An 11,049-nucleotide genomic window follows, 5' to 3' on the forward strand; every position below is an offset into this window, starting at 1 on the left:
ACCGGCGGGCTAAATGCGCATATTTATGTTTTAAGCTATATTTCATTTACACTTGCAATATTTTGAAATTATTTAATTGAAAATGGTAGAAACGGATGTTAAGCATACGTCAAGGCTGAAATTTTGGTGAAATTTTTTACATCACTAGTTCTCTTGCATGAAATATAGTTAAGTATGCCATATGGCCATATTTCATGGTAATATTTTGTTTATATTGTATTTCTATCAGATCACTATGAAGTTCTTCTTTTTTCGCTGTAAGATCGTGGTTTGAGCGTAGATTGAAAGTTTAAATGAAAGAAAGTAAAAAATTTATAAGAACAATCTATTTTTCTTGATATAGGCATTTAACCTGCCTTGATATGGGCATTCAGAACCTGTCTGTTATTCCAATATCTTATCATTTACAACTCTGCCAAAAGCTTCAATTTGTTGAATTTCCGATTTCCAGATAAATGAGAAAGAAAAACAATTAAAATTTTTGTTCACAGAATCTGTACGCACAATAATTAAAGTTCAATATATTATAACAAAACTGACAAAAATCTTGTTTGAATTTTTAAATTTTTTCGACTTTATATAACAATTTAATTTTTTCATCCCATGTGTTAAAAGCGTATTACCCTCAAACTGCAATGATTAGATCTGATGAATCTTTAGCCATATCGTCAATCGGCTGTATGCGCATATTACCCAACATGCGCATTTAGGAACACTTCCCCCTACCATGTAATCGAAGAGCCAAAAAGATTGATGGGAACGGTTCCTCCGAATATTTACCTTAATCACAGTAATTGATTTGACATTCTTCGTACGATGGGCGGAGAGAGAAACGGCACCAACGAGATATTTGGTAGTCCTATAGGTATAGTTTCGCCAGTCTTACAACATCGAGCAACCGGGCGGCGTTCAAAGGTCACCCGGTAAATGGCGAACACCGCGGAAATTATCGCCGGAACGGAACGGAACGGAACGGGGTTACCAAACAGCAACAAGTCTACGCCTAACGCCTACGAGCGAAGCGCGATCACGCAAAGGTATTCAACAACCCTATTTGGAGATGACGCGCGAAGAAAGCGAAACTGATCATCATCAACGTCGTCATGTACCATACATATGTAGATATTAGCTTGTCTGTCTATTTAGTTAGTAGCATGGCATGGAGCGCAGTAGGCCGCGAAAACCATCGATCCTCGTGGGCCTGCCTAGTGCTGGCTCTTCTTACTAGGTCTTAGCAGCCTTTTCGTCCGGCTAATGTTGTTGTTGCTTGCTTAGTAGGAGCCGCGCCGCCATATCGCACGCTATGTTGTTATTGTCGACAGTCTAGTAGTGCAGCATGTACTCTGAATATTTAGAAGGTAGATACAACGAAATTTGAACAGTTAGGCAGACGTTGTTGGACGTATTGTCTTAAAGCTCCTTTCATAGTTTGGGTACTCTGAAAATTTGTGCATTCAGGTGAAAGAAAAGAAAGTACCCCTGGAACACCATCATTACTGTGTGCTATACGTGTCTGAAGGCGACGAAGGGTATTTTTCAGATTTTTCTTCGCAATTTTCCAAATTAGGATACAATTGCTATCTTTTTAACAAGATTTTCAACACATTATAAAAAATGTTTTTTTTAGCTAACACGTTCCATATAACTGTTGTTGTATGAACAACATTACTAATAAAAAAGCTAAATATTTGTAAACGTAAGTAAATTTCCTTCAGAGTCTTTTTTGTTTGACCACGTGATGCACCGTACAATCAAAGGTGGGTAATAAAATGCCCCTTTGACAGGTCGGGATGGTTCCAATTAAAATCGGGAATATAATTCACCACACCTTTACACACACAGTATGTACCGCTAAAAGTGATATGGAATACAGCTTAATTGATGGGTGCCTCTTGAACTTGGCTTTCCACAAAATTTGTTTTATCTTCGCACCCTCGCTTTCGACGAGAAGTGCAGCTAGGCTGGATGGTCGATTTTTTCCTGTTAGGCATGAACCATAACGAGAAACTTTTACCCATTTAATTACTTCACGGTAGATTCCTTCCTGACACAGGCACGCAGGTACCACAACATCACTCGGAGGTAATATGAGCCAATATTTTCGGGCTTGGTGTTTTATATTGGTAACGCCACGCCTTGGCAACACTCGAACTAGTTCAATGCAGCAGGTTTCATTAACTTTTTGATTCAATTTGGTGTTTCTTCTTCTAACTTTTTCCCATCCGACAGTTGTCATATCATAAATAGTAAAGCGATAAAAAAGAAAAAGTTCGTAAACAGTTCAATTAATAAATGACAGTAAAGCCCGCCGAAAACTGCGCTCAACCTTGACCGTCGACGGACGGGCAACTGATCATATCATATGTATTTAGGTGGGTACTTGGGTTGAGGATCAACGCCGAGTATCGAACTGTGATCCAAATCGAGCCGAATCATAAATACGGGTCGATGATTTCGCTTCCAATTTCGAGTATAAGCAGTTAATTAATCCATCCATGGGTTGATGGTTGGTGGTTCGATGCCCTGCCAGAGCCTGATGCCTGAAGTTTGATACCTGGTGCGTTCGATGGGAGAGTTCAATCATTATTTTTTTGTTTCTACGAATAAATGGTCCGCAGTTTTGCGGATGCAATTCAAGGCACTAAAATGTTACAAGTTGTACTAGTGGAGTTTCACGTCTCATAATCGATACATTTTCGCTTATGTTTGGACGATTTCCAATTTTCTTTGTTATTTTCAAACAACCTCGTTGATTACCTGGCTGCAGCAGATTTTTCCCTACTAACGTATGTATGTATGCATTTGAAAAAAAAAATGGATAAAATTAGCCGATTTTTCATGGAAAAACCTTTTTACCTACGTCGCATCAATCATAGTAACCCATGGGGTCAGTCGACAAAATTTGACATCTCTATCAGTCAAACTCTAACCATGATAGCGTCCTGAAAAAACGCTTCTAAAGGCCAGAAAACGCATTTTAAAGTTGTGATCCCAAATTAAACAAAATTCCGAAAAAACGCTTCAAAAGGCCAGAAAACGCATTTTAAAGTTGTGATTCCAAATTAAGCTCAGAATTCCGAAAAAACGCTTTTAAAGGCCAGAAAAGGCATTTTAAAGTTATGATTCCAAATAAAGCTCAGAATCCCGAAAAAACGATTCTAAAGGTCAGAAAAGGCATTTTAAAGTTATGATCCGAAATTAAACCAAGATTACCGAAAAAACGATTTTAAAGGCCAGAAAACTCATTTTGAACTTGTGATCCCAAATTAAGCTCAGAATCCCTAAAAAACGTTTCTAAAGGCCGGAAACGCATTTTAAAGTTGTGATCCCAAATTAAGCTCAGAATCCCGAAAAAACGCTTCTGAAGGCCAGAAAAGGCATTTTAAAGTTGTGATCCGAAATGAAACCCAGATTACCGAAAAAACGATTTTAAAGGCCAGAAAACTAATTTTTAAGTTAAGATCCTAAATTAAGCTCAGATTCCCGAAAAAATGCTTCAAAAGGCCAGAAAACGCATTTTAAAGTTGTGATCCCAAATTAAGCTCAGAATTCCGAAAAAACGCTTCTGAAGGCTAGAAAACGCATTTTAAAGTTGTGATCCCAAATTAAGCTCAGAATCCCGAAAAAACGCTTCTGAAGGCCAGAAAAGGCATTTTAAAGTTGTGATCCGAAATGAAACCCAGATTACCGAAAAAACGATTTTAAAGGCCAGAAAACTAATTTTTAAGTTAAGATCCTAAATTAAGCTCAGAATCCCGAAAAAATGCTTCAAAAGGCCAGAAAACGCATTTTAAAGTTGTGATCCCAAATTAAGCTCAGAATTCCGAAAAAACGCTTCTGAAGGCTAGAAAACGCATTTTAAAGTTGTGATCCCAAATTAAGCTCAGAATCCCGAAAAAACGCTTCTAAAGGCAGGAAAATGCATTTTAAAGTTTTGATCCGAAATTAAACCAAGATTACCGAAAAAACGATTTTAAAGGCCAGTAAACTCATTTTGAACTTGTGATCCCAAATTAAGCTCAGAATCCCGAAAAAAACGCTTCTAAAGGCCGGAAACGCATTTTAAAGTTGTGATCCCAAATTAAGCTCAGAATCCTGAAAAAAACGCTTCTTAGGCAGGAAAATGCATTTTAAAGTGGTGATCCCAAATTAAGCTCAGATTCCCGAAAAACGCCAGAAAATGCATTTTAAAGTTGTGATTTGTGTCTGTATGAATTTTGTTGTCAAAAATACAAGCGACATCGGGGTGTAAGAAGCTTATTTAAAAATCAAACTGGTGGAATTGTGCTCAACGTAGATAAAAATTCCTTAGGATTAGATAGCAAATCTTTTGAAAAAAAATTCTCCTATCAATAGCAGTTGAAGATTCGCATAAAACAAGATTCGCATAAACAATTTATCAGTTTGAACAGCTTAAAAATGTAAAAATATCTTCGATTACAAAGTTTCGGGAAAAACATATTTTCGAAATTGTACAACATTTGTTTCACTGCCTATCATGTGCACGAAACTTCACCGATTGGGAAGCCATACTTTTGTTTCCCACACTCTTTGACGGTGATGACCAAACTGTTCCTCCTATCGGAACCGCATGATCGAGTTCATCTGTGCATAATCGATTTATCTTCTTCTACTTCCTACTGATCGTACAGATTGATGCGTAGAAATTGGCTCTGTTGATGTAGCCATTAGTCCCAAATTAGGAAAATTAGAGATGCACTCATCGCATGGAGCGCGTAGATGGGCAGGGCCTAATAGGTGTTTATAATGTGCGAGTAACATTTTCTGCACAATTAAGGGGTACCGAAACGTTTAGTGTTTTGATTTGTTTGTCTATACGACATATGTACATGTAAACATTTCGCGAGTTGAGTCAAGAGATGTTTACGATTCAGACCCGACGTTTTAGATTTTTTAGGCTTAAGTTGAGGACCCTTAGGCCTGGAAAATCACATATTTTAGAATCGAATTTCAGGCTCGGGATTATGAGCAAAATTTGTGATTCACTGGGATCTTATAATTAAACAATAAATCCATTCTTCGAATTTAAGTATCAATTCTCTTCTTTTTATTCAGATTTTAGTGTCATGTTTCAGCCCCAATTAAAAGATAATTTTTTTTTTTCTTAGAGTACTTCCCTGGTGAAGATCAACCGAACACTCTGAAGGCTTTTGAGAGTGTGCGCCTTGAGCTTTTGCAGCGAGTTGTTAAGCTCAAGGAAAAAAATCGAATAGCACCAATGGATTTAAAAAAAAATGTTTTGAATTAAATCTTCTTAAGTTTGAAGTTTTATTCAAATCATTTGTTAGTTCCAATTGCCGGACCCTGTAAATTCATACTCCAATAGTCCGATTAAAGCTATATTAAATAAATGATAAAATTTAGCATTCGAAAATCACCAGACATGTACTGAAAGATAAAAAAAATGAATTATAAATCACCCAATTTACCCCAGATATTCAATGTTACACTTACAAAGAAAAAAATCGAAATTCATTGTAAATAACGTCTCTGATTGTTCATAAAATCACAAAGGATTTTCTGTTCATTATTGTCATCTTGGTCGTTTTTGTCATTTTTTGTAATTTTTGTAATTTTTTTTCGTTTTTGTAATTTATGTCATTTGTGTCTTTTCATTTTTGTAATTTTTGAAATATTTGTAATTTTTGCCATTTCTTTTTTTGTAATTTTTGTAGTGCTTGTCATTTTTGTCTTTTTGTCATTTGTGTAATTTTTGTAATTTTTGTCATTTGATTTTTGTCATTTTCTGTCAATTTTGTCATTTTTTATCATTATTGTTATCTCCTAAAAATCCGAAAATTGCGATGACCCGAAAAGTCTCTTTACACTTCGGTATGCTTTCTTTCTTGGGGCGACTAAAATAAGAAATTCACGTGCAAGACCGAATGCGAATAAACTCTTGTCACCGAGTAACAATCGACTTTTCTAGGCATTTGAGGCAGACCACGTGTAGCTTGAGTTGTAGATTGGTTATAAAAACGAGAGTAGTTTGTGTGTCAGAGCTAGTTCAATATTTTTTTGGAGGATTTGAATAAAATTTTTAAAAATTTTCAATAGAATCAAATGCTTTGAAGTTTGACGCTTAACCTTTTCCATCTTTAAGTGGTAAGTCAATAAAAAATGCCTTTTATCATAATAAATTGATTAAATACTTCGACGAGAATAAATCATGGACAATAAACTTGATGAAAATGTTAAACACATAATTTGCGAGACGTTCGAGAAGTTAGATTGCATTTTCTCCATAGCACTTAACCGACATTTTTGAACCTATTCCAGCCCCAAGTTCGGCTATCTAATTCAAAACGGTTAACTTCTAACGGTTGTAATGAAGCAGCGCAAGTAATCAACAGATCAGCGAATAGAGGAACAAAAAACAACTCATCCAACACCTCTGCCAACGATGATTTGTCTGGCTCTAGCTGGCGCCCTCTTTTCCCTCAACCAACCACATGGTCCGGCCATAGTAAGATAAGCGAAAAGTTTAAGTAACAAGATAAATACCGATTTGCATTCAACGTTTAGCGTATCTTCTTCTACAATACGTACAGTATTTTGTTGTTGGATTTTTTTCCTTCTATTTGTTGCTTGCTTGTAAAGTGTGTCAGAAAGAGGCTGAGTCTACTAGCAGTGAGTAAGTACATCAATCGTTGAATGCTTGATGAGAGAAAAAAAAAATCGCGGACGTGTATCTTCTTCCATAGGTACTGCTGAATGAACGCTGTTGATAAGACAATTGAAAATCAAGCGGAACAAAAGTGAAGGTGATGTTCGACTGCTATTCGGTACAGGGAAAGATTAGCATACTACACAGCGAAGCGAGGGGAATGGAATTTCAATTATTTCCCGCTAGGGTAGGTTGCCGGTTTTAGGCCAACTGTTTGTTTAAATTTTCGAATTGACTGAGCTTGGAAATGAATAATTTGACAAGGCAAAAAGTTTTAACTTTCAAATTAGGCTATCACAGAGAGTGTTATTTATTGGTTGCGATGAATTGCAAATGATCACCAATTATCCACCTTCACTGACATAATGATTTCCTCTTTCGAGTGGCTTGCACAATACTTCAAGAATGATTAATTCCAAATTAATTCACTTTAGTGGTGCAAATCTCAAACATGTTGAGCATTATTCGATGGACTGTTTCTACAAGGCTTCGCTCTGTACTATTTTGCATCACTGCAGCCACATGTTTTACTTCCTCATCTTCAGGGGGTTAGAAAAGTGCACGATTGTACGGAACCCTCATCCATTTCCTTTCTCCTGTGCAACTTTTTAACATAACAACGTCGTCGTACCGATTGTTGCAAAAACCTGCAATGTGTACTCACTTAGGCTCTTTTTTTCTACTCGTTTGGATTGGTTTTGTTCTCCTCAGCTTACCACCATCAGAAAATCAGTAAACGAAAGCACTAAATATGCTAATCCCGATCGCCAACGCCAGGGCTATAAATTCATTCCGCGAAGTAGTGATTTGAATGCGCGCTCATGAGTTCATCCCCCCACGAACGCATGATGGCAGGCTGGAAACCGATTTGGTGTATCATATGTATATGTGCTACATTCTGTAACGATGCGTTTCTTTTCCCTTGACTTCATTTTTTTAGTGACGAACAGTAAAAGGTGGGTATTTTGTGTGAAGTTTAGTAAGTTCATTAAGTCATCAGTTATAACATGACTCCTATGAAACTCGATTAAAAATTTGTAGAAGATTTGATTATTTAAAAAATACGCAGGCTACAGGTTTTGAAATCCCTTGAAAAAAAATCCAACTAAAATTTCTGTAGGGGTTGAGTTCAGGATTAGGTAAAAGAAGCATTGAAAGTTGTCCAACTTTCGGTTGCGTTTTCAATATTTTAAAATAGGTAAAACTTTATAATTTACATGCTCATCCCATCAAACAAATGTTTTCTTTATAATTTCAGAGAATTTTCTTCTTAATACCAGAGAGAATTATGCGTGTTTAATTTTTCTTAAACGAAAGAATTTTAACAAAACTAACTGTCCATATAAACAAAAAACATTTTTTTGAATCAGTGACTTAAAACCACAAAAATCAATAAAATTGTTTTCTTCAAGATTTTTACTTTTTTTTCCTTTTTTATAGGAATTTAACCCATTAAGGTCATTCTTCCTCGAAAGATTTTGTTTATCGATGAAAAGCGTTAAAGTTTTGAGTTTATGTGTAATTGGTGGTTTATGTGTCCCTACGAAAGTAGGCAAGACGCCAGCGATTTCTCGCAAAAAAGAATCTGGCAAACTTAAAATGAAGGTAAGTGATGCATCTTTTATTAATCTTTTGGTCACTCAAATCTATTTGATCAATGTCTCTCATAGTTAATGACCGATTTTCTTCTCGGTAATTCTGCCGAGTTTAATACGGTTGAGACACGAAACTCGTTTTATTTCGATTGGTTCACATTTCATCAATAGGACAGTTCTTTCTAAATGCAAGACGTTCATCGCGGATCATAAAACCGATATATTAATCTTCAATCTACTTACCAACAGATAACTCAAACACCAACGCGACCATCTCAGTTGTTTAGATGTCGTTGATTCGTCCCCAGCCGCGCCGATCTCGCTTGATTTCCGTTCGCAACCAAGAGGGCACATCACGCACCGGGTGAGCATTGGGGAATCGCAACGGCGGCTCGGGTCCCTCGAATGGATGAGTTTTGGCCAGTTTGCGGGCCAGATATTCCTTGGCCACCTGTTTGGGATCCCGATATTTGTCCATGTACAGATTGAAGGGCCGCCGCAGCGGGAACCACTCCTGGTCCCTTAGGAAAGGCCGCGGGAAGTCGTACTCAAAGGTGGGATGTTTCATTTCTAACAAAAGAAAATTGGAAATTATTAATTTCCACTATTTTATGATAAAAACAAGACTCACTAAGAACATCGTGATAGAACTGGATCAGGGTTTTGTCCCAATCAGACTGGAAAAAGGCTAAGCCGGCTGGCGTGATATCATCTTGATACTTTCTATAGAAGTCAAGTGTTTCGAAGGTTCGAGCCGCTAGGTCGACTGTGCCTTCCGTTTCGCTAACCTTGTAGGAACTAAGATCCAGTTTCTTGTCTTGTTTGTACAAAACGAAAACATATCGGTGATAGCCAGTTCCCTTGGGAGGAATCGGTTGCAGATAGGAAATAATACGTTCGCCTTTCGCCACTTCTCCATTGGGTATGTTGGAACTACGAAATTAAATTTATAGATTTATATATTTTTTTTTTCATTTAATCCAACAGGGATTAGATAATACTTACACAAACCAATGGCAGTATTCCTTATTGTCTTCGGTAAGATGCCCATCAGGATTTGTGAGAACAAGGGTCCACCAAGTATCCTCGGTCTTCCCACTCGGTTGTCCCTTGAAATCAAACTGCCAATCGAACGAAACCTGTGGCTCGCCGATAGCTTCACTTGGTTTGATTGTATTTCCATAGAAGACTTGACTGACCGCTTCCGAATCACTATTGAAAGTTATCTTCAAATCAACCCGGGGCACAAAATAGGCTGCCCCAAACAGGTGCTCAAAAATGCCATAATGCTCGGCTAGAGTTTTGATCTGAAATGGTCCGCTCGTTTTCAGCCAGTCCGTGCGCACTTTTTCCGCATCTATTTTAACTGTTATAAAGAGATAAACTGTATTGTTTGTTTTTTTAACATTAACTTCTCGAACTTACGCGAATTATTTCGAGCTTGTTTTTCCAGTTCCGGATTGGTTCGTTGAGTTTTCAAATGTGCTAAACGCTCCTTTAACTGATCCGACCGGGACGGTTTCAAGTGAGGGAATCCGATGTTGATTTTCCGACTTATTTCCGGATCAACGATGCGTTCCTCTAAACAAAAATCAAAACTAATCAGCACTACTTCAAGTGATTACGACATCTGAAACTTACCGGCCAATCGTTGCTCCAACGTCCGGGCTACGCCTGGTGGTTTGCCCCGCAAACGGTGACCGTGGCGCAGGAACAACAGCTGATGCAAGCAAACCGTCGATCGGGCTAGCAGGTTCTGGTTGGGAAGCGTTTGAACAATACGAGAGGCCATTTCTTACCGGATTCTCCCGTGGAAAAATAGACTGGACGAATCCCAACGTGAGTTTGTTTTGATTTTGCAGCCGATTGCTCTTTGTTTGACGTTTCGTGCTATAGTCTTTTTCGTTAGTAAAGCCACCGGTTTATAAGAACAAAATTTGTTAGCATTCATGCAACGAATGCTCGATTTTTTAAACGCCGATTCCAATAATTTATCAAACTTGTATGCAAACTAAACTAGGATATTTGAATCTTATCATACCTATTTATGACCCTATTATTAAAAATTTGATTGATTGATTGATTTATTTATAGAGGCTTTAAATAATTAGTTCATTCGCCTCTTATTTTATTATTAAAAATTTAAATTTAGGAAGATAAAGATCTATTTTGATTTCATGTGGTATGCGAGTTTCTAAAACTATTGTGCAAATTCCAACTTTTAGATTGAAATGTTGAAATCTTTCAATTTTTATGACCTTATTAATAATGTCGCAGAAAAACCAACAAAATTAATAGGTAATGAAATTTTATATTTTGAGCAAAACATTTTAAATAATAAATTTTCAAATATATTAAAGTTTTAAAACTAAAGACTGGGAAAAAAATTTGTTGGTCATTTGGTAAATTTTGTCGTTCTAGTCATTTTTGACATTTCAGTCTTTTAGTTTTTTTTTTTGTCTTCTAGTCATTAATGTCATTTATGTGATTTAAGTCATTTTAGTTATCTTGGTCTTTCTGGTCTTTTGGTTTTTATGTCTCTGTCTTCTTTTTTGTCATTTCTGTCTTCTTTTTTTCTTTTTTGTCTTTTTATCATTTTTATCACTTTTGCATTTTTTGTAATTATCTTTTTTGTTTTTCTTTGTCTTTATTTGTCTACTTTGTCTTTTTCGTTTGTTGTCTATTTTGATTTTGTTCACTATCGGTTTTATTTGTAACTTTGATATTTTTTGTTTTCAATTTTTTGTACCACCCTAGTGTAAAAAA

The 11,049-nt window shown here is 36.5% G+C and overlaps 1 protein-coding gene across 1 annotated transcript; it reads right to left on the reverse strand.

Moving 5' to 3' along the window:
- Positions 1 to 8,485: 8,485 nt before the first annotated feature.
- LOC129757399 (39S ribosomal protein L38, mitochondrial) lies at positions 8,486 to 10,157 on the reverse strand. Its single transcript, XM_055754615.1, has 5 exons — positions 9,925 to 10,157; positions 9,709 to 9,864; positions 9,289 to 9,649; positions 8,915 to 9,216; positions 8,486 to 8,853 (listed from the first exon to the last, which is right to left on the reverse strand). Exons 1-5 carry the CDS (start codon positions 10,073 to 10,075, stop codon positions 8,567 to 8,569), a joined length of 1,257 nt encoding a protein of 418 aa, XP_055610590.1. The 5' UTR covers positions 10,076 to 10,157; the 3' UTR covers positions 8,486 to 8,566.
- Positions 10,158 to 11,049: the final 892 nt, after the last annotated feature.

Source organism: Uranotaenia lowii, chromosome 1 (genome assembly GCF_029784155.1).
Source record: "Uranotaenia lowii strain MFRU-FL chromosome 1, ASM2978415v1, whole genome shotgun sequence".
In the NCBI taxonomy this organism is placed as follows: domain Eukaryota; kingdom Metazoa; phylum Arthropoda; class Insecta; order Diptera; family Culicidae; genus Uranotaenia; species Uranotaenia lowii.

What these genes read in the sequence shown, in the direction of transcription:
- LOC129757399 (XM_055754615.1), bottom strand. Translation starts at nt 10,075, where the DNA reads ATGGCCTCTCGTATTGTTCAAACGCTTCCCAACCAGAACCTGCTAGCC. An exon ending in GTTGGAGCAACGATTGGCCG is followed by an intron (nt 9,865 to 9,924) that starts GTAAGTTTCAGA and finishes ATTTTTGTTTAG; the next exon opens with AGGAACGCATCGTTGATCCG. An exon ending in GTTCTATCACGATGTTCTTA is followed by an intron (nt 8,854 to 8,914) that starts GTGAGTCTTGTT and finishes TTCTTTTGTTAG; the next exon opens with AAATGAAACATCCCACCTTT.